The sequence below is a fragment of the Pelecanus crispus genome, chromosome 1 (assembly GCF_030463565.1).
Source record: "Pelecanus crispus isolate bPelCri1 chromosome 1, bPelCri1.pri, whole genome shotgun sequence".
Taxonomy (NCBI): domain Eukaryota; kingdom Metazoa; phylum Chordata; class Aves; order Pelecaniformes; family Pelecanidae; genus Pelecanus; species Pelecanus crispus.
This window is the reverse complement of record NC_134643.1, coordinates 56,652,475-56,664,747: the sequence shown is the minus strand read 5'-3', so window position 1 is coordinate 56,664,747 and position 12,273 is coordinate 56,652,475. Positions and strand designations below refer to the sequence as shown.

The 12,273-nt window shown below is 37.8% G+C and overlaps 1 protein-coding gene across 2 annotated transcripts in view; it reads right to left on the bottom strand.

The window, feature by feature from the left end:
- Window positions 1-12,273, bottom strand: part of UBN2 (ubinuclein 2) — a 50,599-nt gene that overhangs the window by 12,803 nt on the left and 25,523 nt on the right. For both annotated transcript variants that reach the window (XM_075721879.1, XM_075721886.1), the window contains 6 exons: window positions 11,415-11,913; window positions 7,898-7,968; window positions 7,091-7,220; window positions 5,644-5,762; window positions 4,869-4,982; window positions 3,366-3,509 (listed from right to left, as the gene is read on the bottom strand). In XM_075721879.1, the coding sequence (XP_075577994.1) occupies window positions 3,366-3,509; window positions 4,869-4,982; window positions 5,644-5,762; window positions 7,091-7,220; window positions 7,898-7,968; window positions 11,415-11,913 (1,077 nt within the window). The remainder of the gene's footprint in view (window positions 1-3,365; window positions 3,510-4,868; window positions 4,983-5,643; window positions 5,763-7,090; window positions 7,221-7,897; window positions 7,969-11,414; window positions 11,914-12,273) is intronic.

Below are 12,273 nucleotides of genomic sequence, written 5' to 3'. Positions count from 1 at the left end.
TAAGAAAACACTGACATCCTCTTCCTAAAGTCCCAATGCCTTACTTCTCAGATTCCACTTTCAACTCCATTTGCACATTTTCTTCACCATACTAACCTCCAAACCTGCATTACATTGCTCCCCATCAGAGACTACTGAATGCCTGTGAAGAACATCATGGAGCAAAAGGAATATTCCCTGTTACAAGTTCAATGTGCCACTTTCTGACCTACCCAGAATATTTCCATCCCCACCTCCTTCCTGGTGCTTTATCTATTCCTTAATCTTTTTCATTTGGGAATGAAAAGCCAAAATGAATCCCAGGCCCCTTAATTTGTAGTATCATCCTTAAAGGTTCAAGAGAGAAGTGTAACTACTACAGGAACAGCAGTAAAGATACGGTACAAAAAAGGGACAGTGCAGTCTATGTTCCAAAGCAAGAACCTGCTTGGAAAATAATCCCTCCATTGCATACATATATTTAGGTGTAAAAGTTGATGAGACAGAGACCATGTCGTGGTTTAGCCCCAGCCAGCAACTAAGCACCATGCAGCCACTCCCTCACTCCCCCTACCCCGATGGGATGGGGGAGAGAATCGGAGGAGTAAGAGTGAGAAACACTCCTGGGTTGAGATAAGAACAGTTTAATAATTGAAATAAAGTAAAATAGTGATGATAATAATAACAATATAATAATGATAATAACAATAATAATATACAAAGCAAGTGATGCACAATGCAATTGCTCACCACCCACTGACTGATACCCAGACAGTTCCCGAGCAGCAATCGCTGCTCCCCGGCCAACCCCCCCCAGTTTATATACTGAGCATGACGTCACATGTTATGGAATAGCCCTTTGGTCAGTTTGGATCAACTATTCTGACTGTGCCCCCTCTCAGTTTCTTGTGTACCTGGCAGAGCATGGGAAGCTGAAAAGTCCTTGACTAGCATAAGCAGTACTTAGCAACAACTAAAAACATCAGTGTGTTATCAGCATTCTTCTCATACTAAATCCAAAACACAGCACTATGCCAGCTACTAGGAAGAAAATTAACTCTATCCCAGCCGAAACCAGGACAGACCAATATGAGATTGTTTCTCTCTGATCATGTTTTCAAGTCAAGAGTGTTGTTTGACCTGTGCAAAATAAATCTGCTGCAAGCCTACTTGCACGACCACCTCCAGAGATGATTAAATTCTTGGAATTAAAGGAACAGACTCCTGTTCCTTACACTTCTTTTTTGCACATACGCATATTTAGGTTGCAGGCTTTTTTCAGACATACATGGAATTAATCTGCAACCCAATTACAAAAAAGTAGGTTATATTATTTGAAAAGGCTTTGGGACCCTGTAGGACAAGAATTATTTCTCTAAATCCATGAGTATTAATAAAACAATCTCTGGGGCAGGGTATGAAGTTACACACACAGAAAATTCATGTGACAAAAGTAGTTGTGATACACATGGACAAATGAACAAGGTGCAATTTAAAGTTATGATCGATAGCTTACCTCATGCTTCTATACTAAGCTATGAGGAACATTAAATACAGTTAACTTTGAAAGAGGAAGAAATTTTTCCTCTGGTCTGAACCCACAAAGTTCTGGTACCATAGACCTACTCTGATTAGTAAGAATTCCTTACGAAATACATTGTCAGTAGGCCATTTTTAAGACTAAAAGTCTGATTTTTTTTTTTCCAGTTTACATAGCTCCTTCTCACTTTAGGCCACATATAAAGGTAAAAAATTGTAAGCCTTCAGCATGATAATCCCTGCCCTAACATCCCAACAAGATGAGCATCCAGCATATGAATAACATGCTGTATTAGGAGTTAGCACTGGCAAGACTCTAGGAAATACATGCTTTTCCTCTTTCCATGCATAACTGTTTGCCTACAAATTACAATACACCAGTTCCTAAACAGAAAGCAGGGAAGTGCCTCCCCATAAATCCAGGACAATTTGTAAATCATTATCATACCAAAACTGCCTAGTTGGTAAATGAAGTCTTGCTGGTAAACAGAAAATTATGATCAGGCAGCTCTTGGGGGTTGTTTGGTTTTTGGGGGGAGGCATTGTTTTGATTTTTTTGTTTGTTTGGGGTTTTTTTCTTCTTTTTTGTTGAAACCACTTTTATAGATAGTTTAAAAGCTTATGGAAATTTTCAGCACGCATCGTATGGAAAGGAGATAACCACATATGTTATATGGCTTTCAAATGCAAAGTTTTAACATGCTTCACTTCTATGTATTCTTGGGTGACCTCACACTATCACTTGACTATTTCGCCACTATCAGTGATCTCCATATCTGTTCTTAAGCTAAACTGGGATTCCTTGTCTTGTCTACTTCAATAAAATCTTCATAAGGGATAAAATCTCACTCATCAGCATACTTACTACACAAACCTAGATCCTTGAACAGAAATAAGTCAGCTGTATGCCAAGAAATGTAAAATTTCAACTGTTCCTTTCATTACTATTTCACAAGCAGCTTATTACACCCTCATTTTCTACACTGACTATTCTAGGAAATCTCAGTACAGTTATTTTTACAGTTTGATACAGACTTGACTAATCGACAATCAAGGTATTCTTGAGCAAACTGATTAGTATTCTTCTATCATTTAGCTTTTACAGTTAGGTCAAGATTTGATGGGAAATCATCTTTTGCAATGGGTGCTACAGAAGGAGAGAACTCACATCATCTATATTTGCTTCTCTTCCAGTTGTTTGAAAACTTTGTCAATTTTTTATTCACAATGATTACTATTGCTCTCATTTTATTTTTCCCCCTTTGTGTGGTTGTTGAGGAAGCAAGTACAAGTTTTCATTATGAAACTGGTGTATTTTTAACTGCAGCGTCACAGAGCATTGCAATTGCATACAGGAAATAAAGAGCACAAACCTTAGTGTTTTGTGAACTCTGGTGTTGAAATTCCAGCTTAAAATTTTGAAGTCTATGTCACACTGTATTATCAGACTGCTTACAACATATAGGCAAAACTGCTTTTTGTATCACTATCACTTTCTATATCACAGAAAGAACTTCTCAAGCAGTTACCCCCACCTCATACTCTCCCCTCAAATGTAGTATCACTCGCTATGTTATGAACTTTAGTAAATTCAGTCTCCAGCAGAAGACAAAGGCAAGTAGTTCTCCAAGGAAAACAGTGGGGGTTTTTTTAGCTCTCAGGCTTGCCAACAAGATAGAAAATTAACTTCTGAAAAACATTCATTCTTTTAAAATATCCCAGTTCCACTGACATATTTTTAAGTTTTAACTAATATTAATAGTACATGGTTGAGTCAAATGTATGACAATAAGATCCAAGAAATAGTTAACACCAAAATGAATAGATATATAAAGCAGGTATCTTACCTTGCCTGCATCCAGCCTTTAGGCCAAAGTGGTTTCACTTCTGTTTCCATAAAGGTTTTGAGGTAATCTTCAGCAGACTGACTTCTATTTGGCTCTAGCTCATAGCATCCCAGCTTGATCTTGACAAGATTACACAACAGAGACCTGCAGAAAGGAACACAATAAATATATTGAAAGAAACAATCCTTTCAAAAGCTCAGCAGAAAAAGGCTGAGAAATGGAAGCACTGATGCTATACAGCTGCTGTCCATTGCCAGTTGTAGGAAGAGCTCAGTTCCAATCGCATTTTTTTGAAGTTTGCTGCTGCACAAGTTTGCTACTACAACTGGTATGATCTGCCACCATCACTTCTCCATTTCCAGACTGTATGGCTCATTTTTCTTCATCTTTACTATCATTCTGTAATTGGTTTTACATTTTCTTTGTGGTTTCCTCGTAGCTAAAACATCTCATCTCACTTTGCTCACAGTGACCTCCATCTCATTTAAAACTGAGAATGTCTGAAAGCAAGTGAAATCCATTCTACACTGAATATTTCAGCAGAAGATTCCTTCTGACAGGGACACTGTCTTTTACTGTCCTTAAAAGTGCACACAGTTAAGTAACATTGGCCTTTCGGAGCCTCTTGAATGAAAAAACCCAACATATTTAAATACCTCTTCTTTAAGTATGGCTCCCTCCAGGTCAGTCCAAGCTATACTGGGTGTATATATTCCATGAAGTTTGCTCCCTTGTTGTCTTAACATACTAAAAAGACTCATTGCGAGAAGTCCACCAGCCCCCTTTAATAATATGTATACTTGTACTAAAATTAGCTTAGATCTTGCATGGGAAATGACTAATTTAGAAGGATCTGCTTGCTTAAAAGCTTATCTAGATTATTTAAATAACAGTAATCTCAGTTTTCAGTAAAATTTATTCTAGGAAACAGAACAGTGAGAATTCATCGTTTCAGACAAGAATCTGTGTTGCTCTTGAGAGATAACATAGAATTTGTGTTCAGAGGGGATGGGAGGGGTTAAGATTCAAGCACTTTGGATGTTGGCTTGCTCAAGGACTGGGAGGCTTGCCAAACCAGCATTGCCAATTTTGGTGGTCTGCCCTATTATGGCAGAAATCTTTACCGCTCATTAGGTGACAGTGTTTGACCTGTTCCTACAATGGTGGGAAGCAGGTATAACTCTGCTTACACCTCTGTTCTTTGCTTAAAGAAGCTCAAAGTCCTAGGCCCAGAAAAATTCTCACGTATTTGGATAAAGTAGACAAACAAGCAGTGAAAAAAGGGTTGGACATAGGATGATCTTGCCTTTCAATTTAAAGAAAAGCGTGTTTTACCACTGCAGCATTCTAGCTTGCCTATTTAGCCGCAACACTCTCCAAAACTTCTGAGATGTACTTCTGAGAAGAATTATTTATTAAACAGTATCATGTAATAACATCCCCTTGAAGGCCCTTTTATGAAGTCAGTGAAAATTCTTGGTGGAAAAGGTAGTTTTGTCTCACCTCACTGTGTCATCCCAATGAAACTTCTTTCTGGGTCCCACAACTCTCTTCCCAGGTTTCTCATCATCATCTTCCTCAGATGCATTTTTTTCTCGTTCATCTTCCGCTTGCAACCTACAGTTAGAACAATTGTTTTCTTTATAGGTAGACAACACAGACAAAATGTTTCCTCGAGAAAGGAGTGTCATTTTAAGCATCAGGAAAAAAAGAAAAAAAGGACCCATCTTCTGATTCTCATTATACCCTTTCTGAAAGGGTAAACCGTTCATCTTCCTCTCCCTACTGCTTCATGGACCTCAGAGACAACTGAAAAGGACAAAGTGTTATCGATGCTATCAAGGATGCTGGCTATAAGCTTCATGTAGTGCCTCTACTGGGAAATGGCAGAATGCTTATCAACCTAGTAATGCTTCTGGAAGTCTAAAATTAGTTAACTATGGAGGGAAACAATTACAATGAGCAAGGACAAAATATATCAAGAACCAGAACACACCATCCTCTTCCATTAATCCAGCATTCTGAGAATCTCCAGTATCCTTCTCACAGTTTATAATTTCTTTCTCTCAAGACCTATTTCATTCAGTTAATAGAATTTCCTTCTAGAGTCAGGTGATAACATCATTTACACAAAACTAAGTGCTTTGTACAGTTCAAAACTTACAGACACTTGTAAACTGGAGCTGAGTACTTTGCTGAGTGCAGGGAATGAACAACATGGAAACAGACTTCCAGCTGGACTCTAGAATGGGCATGCACAGACTCCAGAAATACCTACTTGGCATTCTTGGCTTGATTGCGGGCCTGACAGTCTTCTTGATACTTGCATAACTGTTCAGGCATGACATTACTGACAGCCAGTTTCAGCTTTTGCAGCGGTTCTCTCAAGCGGTCATCCTGTGAAAAGAGAAATACCAAAGCAGATCTATTAGATGCAGTGTAAAGAGTGTTTCAGATAGTTTCACAAAAAATTATTTCCTGCTCACTCCTGAGGCAATATTTCCAGTACTAACTATTGACTGCAACAGCCGTTTCCTACATGGCACCTGAATCCTCTTAGATGCAACAGCATTATAGAAATGCACATACTTGAAATTTCTCCTACAACTCATGTTAAGTCCTGAGACCAGTAACAATGAAAGACAATCACAAGGAAACATCATGACTATCCCAAAACATTATGGCATGATGTCATTAAATAATGCTTTTTAACCAAAATAAGGAAGGGAAGAAAACCTGAGGGAAAAAGCAAGATGGCTTGACCAATGAGCATCTCAACACTTGCAAATAAGTATCCCAATTAATCAAGTCTCCAAAAACTCTGTGGTATAAAACATCCTAGGTAATGAACAAAATATATGTATTAGATTATCTGAGTATTAGATTATTATTATATGTAATTTATGTACCTCAAAGGTAAGGACTATGTATTTAGAATTGTCTCCAATTACTAAGAACTTAAAACATTAAAGTAATATACTATATACTTCCCTACATGTTTTAAGTTCTCTTCCTACATCTTCTGAGTTTACATTCTTAATCATAACTGCTTATTGAGAAGAACTAAAATGCTACGTGCTATTATGTTTTACTGCTTAGAAATAGCATATAAATCTGTTTGCCGCCTTAGCAAGTTCTGAGATTTCTGCATTCATGATCCTCAGATCCTCTGCAAGATTTAGTCTTGGATTTCCTCTAAAGAATCAGGCCAGGATACTTCAGGTCACAAATAACTTTTTTATTCAATCGGAAAACATATTCTTTAAGAGAAAAGTAACTGCAAGTGACATACAAAGTATTTGTAAGACCTAACCACAAAGACAAATTTGCAAACAGTACAGGCTGGGTCATCTATTATCCACCTAGCCTTTCTTTTTTCTTGACACAAAAGCGAATGTAATACTAATTTTTTTAGCCTGTCATAACCATTATTATTGTGGCTTTCTAGTTCTGCTACTTTGATATGTACCCTGTACCCAGCTTTTGAAATGGAAGTACTTCATTCTCAAATAAAGGGTCTGAAATACTTAAAATATTTGTTCCCGAAGTAGTGACAATAGCTGGTACACAGAAAAAAACCCGAAAATTTTTAAGCTGATCTAGCAACTGATCCAAAGTCTTTTGGTTTATTGAAGACTGTGTGGCTGTTGCTAAACTCTCCTGCGTTCTGTCCTCATCACTATTACATAATTGACTCATGCTGGAACTAAGCTCCCCATCATTACCTGGACATTGAGGTGTAACTTCTTCAGACGCTTTATCAGTGTGTCCTTATTGCACGGCACAAAAGCCTCAAGGTGAGAGTACACTCCATTGCGGATGGCAGGATTTACCTCCTGTAACTGTAGCTCAATACTGACAAACAAATAAGAGACAGTCAACCAGTGGAGCACTCCAAGATGGTGACAACTGAACAAAAACCTAAGGAAGCTTTGTATGCATAACATTCTAGCTATGCATACTAAAAATAGCAGCTTGGGACATTTTCAGATAAACTTTTTTACCCAAGGAGGAAGTCTTAATCAACGGCAAGAAACCATTCATACACATACTTCTCCAGCAATGTTGAACACTGTCATTCGAATTTCATTTACACCCACCATGGCACATCAATCTTGATACAACTTTGACTGCTACAGTCTTCTAGTATGAACACAGAACCTTCTATATTAAACACTTAGTTAAAGGATTACAGAGTAAAAAGAGCTGTCATTCTCCTTCATGAAAGCTGAAGGTGTTTTGAGTTACGAAACGGGGACAGGAAGAAATAATGGCAGTTTTGTTGAATTCTACACATGAAGCCAAGGACACAGGGCACTACAAAACACTTTACACTGGATAAAGACAGACAGACAGTCATGACAGGAATTGTATTCATATATAAATCTCTTTAGCTAATAACTAGCTTAGACTGATCTACCTTCATTGACTTTTAAGGGCTTTGTTGGAACAACCTCAATATTATTTCCTCTTCTGTACTTTTCCTTTCACCCCCTTTCCAAAAAGGGAAGGTTGTACAGATAAGCACTTACTCCAGCAGAATATTATTCATGTCTTGTGTGAAAAACTTCTTCCTGCCTTCTTCATCAAACATCTTGGCGGCCTGAAAACACAGCAATAAAGAGTGTCCAAAAGTTCATAGAGCATTTTATCCCAACAACCTTTGTATCTTTACTTTTACAGATGTGTCATATTCTTATTTTCCAGAGAACAGCATTACTGGGAAATAAACAAAACCAAACTACTCAGCTGTTTAGAAAAAAAGGTGAGGATTGTTGTTATTATACTCAAATAAAAATGCCTTGCTCTAGAGCAAACAATCATTCTATTGAGAATCTGCCTGGATCACTGCTATTAACACGTTCATCTTTTCAATAACCATGAAGAAAGAAAATGGTAGAGATGTTTTATTGTCTCACCACCAGCAACACTCCACTACCACCGTTTCCTTTAAAAAGAGGAGCATTGCTTGACAAGTCAAGCAGGCAAGAGCATCAACACATTTCTACTCTCGCTCTATGAAAGGCTCCTTTTCTCTCTCTTATGTGCCTCACCCAGTTACAACTTCCCAGCCTCCTTAGATCCATTTCAATCCTTCATTACAATTTCTACAAAGGGATTATGTATGCTAGAGGAATACCTCATCCCTCTTTTCTGGTGCTGTCCAGCATTCTTGCCATCTTTACACTATACTTCTTCTTGCCTGGTCTCTTCCTGAGTCTGTCTGGGGTGTGGGAAGACAGCCTTATTCCTATACATACTTCCTTTTATTAGAAGTTTTTACTGATCTCGCAGGAATTCCCATGCAGAATCCCTTTATCTTTGTTCTTATCACCTACATTCTTATTTTCACAAACAATGACAGCTTGTAGGAGAAAGCCAATTCCCTGCACTATTCTGCAAAAATCAGTAAGATCTTCTTTCTAGTGTTCATCCACTCTGCAGATTTATAGAAGACAAAAAACCCCCACTTTTTGTCATCTTATATTCTGGCACTGGGACCAGACAGTGAATATCTAAAGGAGCTGGAAAAGGATATGCATGCAGAAAAGTAGGCAAGTGTGGTGGTATTATAGTGACTGACAAACATTAGAGGCAGCCAACATGCTACAAGGCTGAATATTCAAATCAATTAAAAATCTCCAATTCTGCCTTTCAAAAAAATGTTAGTGACTTGTGACAACATGGCTAAAAAACACAAATAAAAGCAAGTGTTAAATTGATAAAATTCCTTTATTACTATGAAATTCTCACTGTTCTTGCTCTTTGTAACTGACCCATTTAAGTTTGAAAGAAAAATATTTTCTGGAATTGTGAACTCTACACTGCACAGGAAAACAGGAGTCTGATATTCTATCACAAACCATAAGGTAGCCCATTGTCTGAGTGCTGTACAGCTTCAGTCATAAACATTGATACCAGAGGTTTTTTAAGTTCCTTTAAGGACTGCATTCTGCTCACTACTTTCTACTGTAAATTCAGCTGCTGAGGGGATGGTATTATCCGTTTAAGAATACTGAAGCATTTGTCCTGCTAAAAAAGTTAGAAAGGTTATAGATGTTTACAAGTGATAGGACACCAGAGACACAAGTTTGAAAGTCTTAAATCCAGTACCTTTAAGCATAATTACACAAGCATTATTATCATCTTCTGGTTTATATAAAGTGGAAGGAAAGACATGCTTTGACATTTCAGTCCCAGGTAGACCTTAAAAGGAGATTTCAGCTTTATACTATCACAATGGACAGTGTTGCTGACTTTGAAGAGAGCAATGTTGGCAAATTAAAAAACTGCATTGCTACCACTGAACTGTCAGGGGTTTTTTTGGTTTTTTGTTTTTTTTTTTTCCTCCCCACAGGCAGGTTATCTTGACAGTTACCTTCACAACAGAAAAAAAGCCATTTTATTACTTTCCTGCTTGCGTACAATATTGTCTTCTGTCATGGTAGTTCAGAATTGCCCACTTAGGGAACCAGAAGACATTAATCTACAAAAGGAAGTCAAGAAGTCTTGATTGTATTTAGTCAGTGGCTTTCTAAATTTTTTTTTTTTTTAATCTAGATGTATCATGCTCCATTCATGGAACATAGGCTTTTTCCTACAGCTTTATAAACTTCTTAGCTTTCTTTGCACTGAAGAGCACTAAAGCTATGAGCCTGGTAGGTATTTGACAAGACCCATTTCTTTTTTCCTGCTTTTTAGAAGACATTTTCCCCCACTGGTAACATGTCAGTTGATTGCAATTTGCTGAAGGTAAGGAAGTTGCAATCTTTAAGTCAACACAGTCTAGTGTTTCCCCAAGTGTATGCGTAGACTTGTTCTGCTCAGCCAGCACCAAACTTCTAGAAGACATTATCAAAAGCAGAAGACAGAAGGGTTAGGTTTTCCAAAAGCCACTGAATTAAAGCTCTCTTCCAGCTGGGTGGGACTTGCTATACAGTGAAGCAGCATGAGTTTGGGGCAGGCCACTAACACTTCCTGACTTTTGGCCTAATCCAGTTCTTCTGCAGTTTTGCTAGCAGCTTATTGTTGATTCATAGCAAAATTAACCTGAATATTCAAAGGTAGACAACACCACCTCTCTTGCTTGAGTAAATATTAACCCCTTGGCTGTATTTAGCTTGGTACATTTAAAAATAACTAAGAACACTACAAGACATTTACATACAAGATAAACATTATGTTTTATCATTACTCTAACTTGTAGCAAAGCAAGCTCTGCTACTGTTTAAGCTTATTTTTCCCAAAAAGGCAGTAACTTGAACTGCTTTTTCAAAACTTAATCTGAGTAAGGAAAAGCTGCACTTTATTCTGAGTAAGGAAAAACTTTAATATCAGAATCTGGACAACCAAACAACAAATTTATTCTCAACTTAAGATAACATCCACAACTGAAACAAAGAGCATATAATACCTTAATAGCTCCGATCCCTTTCAATAAGCTATTGGGATGTTTGTAACCTGTAGATTTAATACTTTTCATTGATATTTTTTGACGAGTTTGGACTCCATTCTAACCTTCCAAAAGAAAATATTCAGTTTTGTGGTTGTTTGTTTTTTCTTTTTGTAGCTGTGTGCTGTTTTTTGGTAGGGTGTTTTTTTGTTGTTGCTGGTTTTGGTTTAAACTGGCATGTTAGCATTTCTGTTACAAAGCCAAAAATTCGAGGCATTGATTTGTAAGCTGCAGTCTTATTTCAGGTTTCCTCTTCCAAAGTAAGAAAACCCCATCCATTTCACCAACTAATAATTCAAGTTAAAGTAACAGTGATATTTCCATTATGGAAAAAAACCAAGTTATTATACACAGAAGATTTAGAAAACCTTGTCTCCACTGTGAAACAAACACTCCTTTAACAATTGACTCGCATCATCTCTGTGCCCATTTTCATTTGAGTATAAATACAGCCATTAAGACTGACATTAAAATCAATTCTTTTTTTTTTTTTAGTTTCAACCAGCAATTCAAGGATGACAACTTAGGCCCTAATTATTCTTCCTCATTCTCTCAGATTCTTGAATGCAATCCCTTACCAGTGAATTCATACTTACAGTTCGAAGGTCTCCAATGCGCTTTTCAAGTAGCATAGGCAGACCTTCTGGGAGGGCAGGCACCTGCTTGGGTGTCATGACCTGAGAGGTGTGGGTTGCCTGAGTGACATTTCCATTTTCTCCTGACAGCTCAGATACCGGGCTGCCATCAGAAGTGCCATCAAGCAACTTGTCAAAGTCAATGTCTCCCAGCATCTCCAGGGCACTTTCAGCTTCTTGCAGGAGCTCACGTTCATTTGTGCTACCAAAAATGGAGAGGACAGGATCATTGATCCTAAGATTCAAGTCAGAGATATCATTTCCTGCACTGAGAGAGGAGGAAGGAATTTTACTAGGGGTAGAGGTTGCAACAGTCACTGGAGGTTTTGGACTAGATTCCTTCTTCCTCATGGCTTCCTTCTCCTTTTGAAATTTACGGATCATGGCAGCCAGAGAGAGTGAGTCTTTATACAATTTCTTTTTCTTCTTTTCAGACTTGTGTGAATTTAAGGCCATAACTCTGTAGAGGAAAGAAATCTTTCATTAGAAAGCATGTGACTTTTGAGGCCTTAGTAAACCTTTAACAAAAAACCTGGGAGTTTAGTACAATTAAAAAAAGTATCAGGGGGAAGAAGCAAGTACTTTGTGCTTCCATCTTCAGACTAGTCTATCAACTACCATAAACCACTGCTGGTCATGTGACTTCATGCTCTCCAACTGATTTGTTTTGCTAAGTTGTGTACACATTAAGGCAAAGGTTATTTAGACTTCTCTAATTATGGAGAAATTGGCATAGTTGTTAAACTCATGGCTGATCTATGCCACTGAAATACTTAAACTTGCCTCTCAGACTCCTGAATGGTGGCAGGTTGCTTTAAGT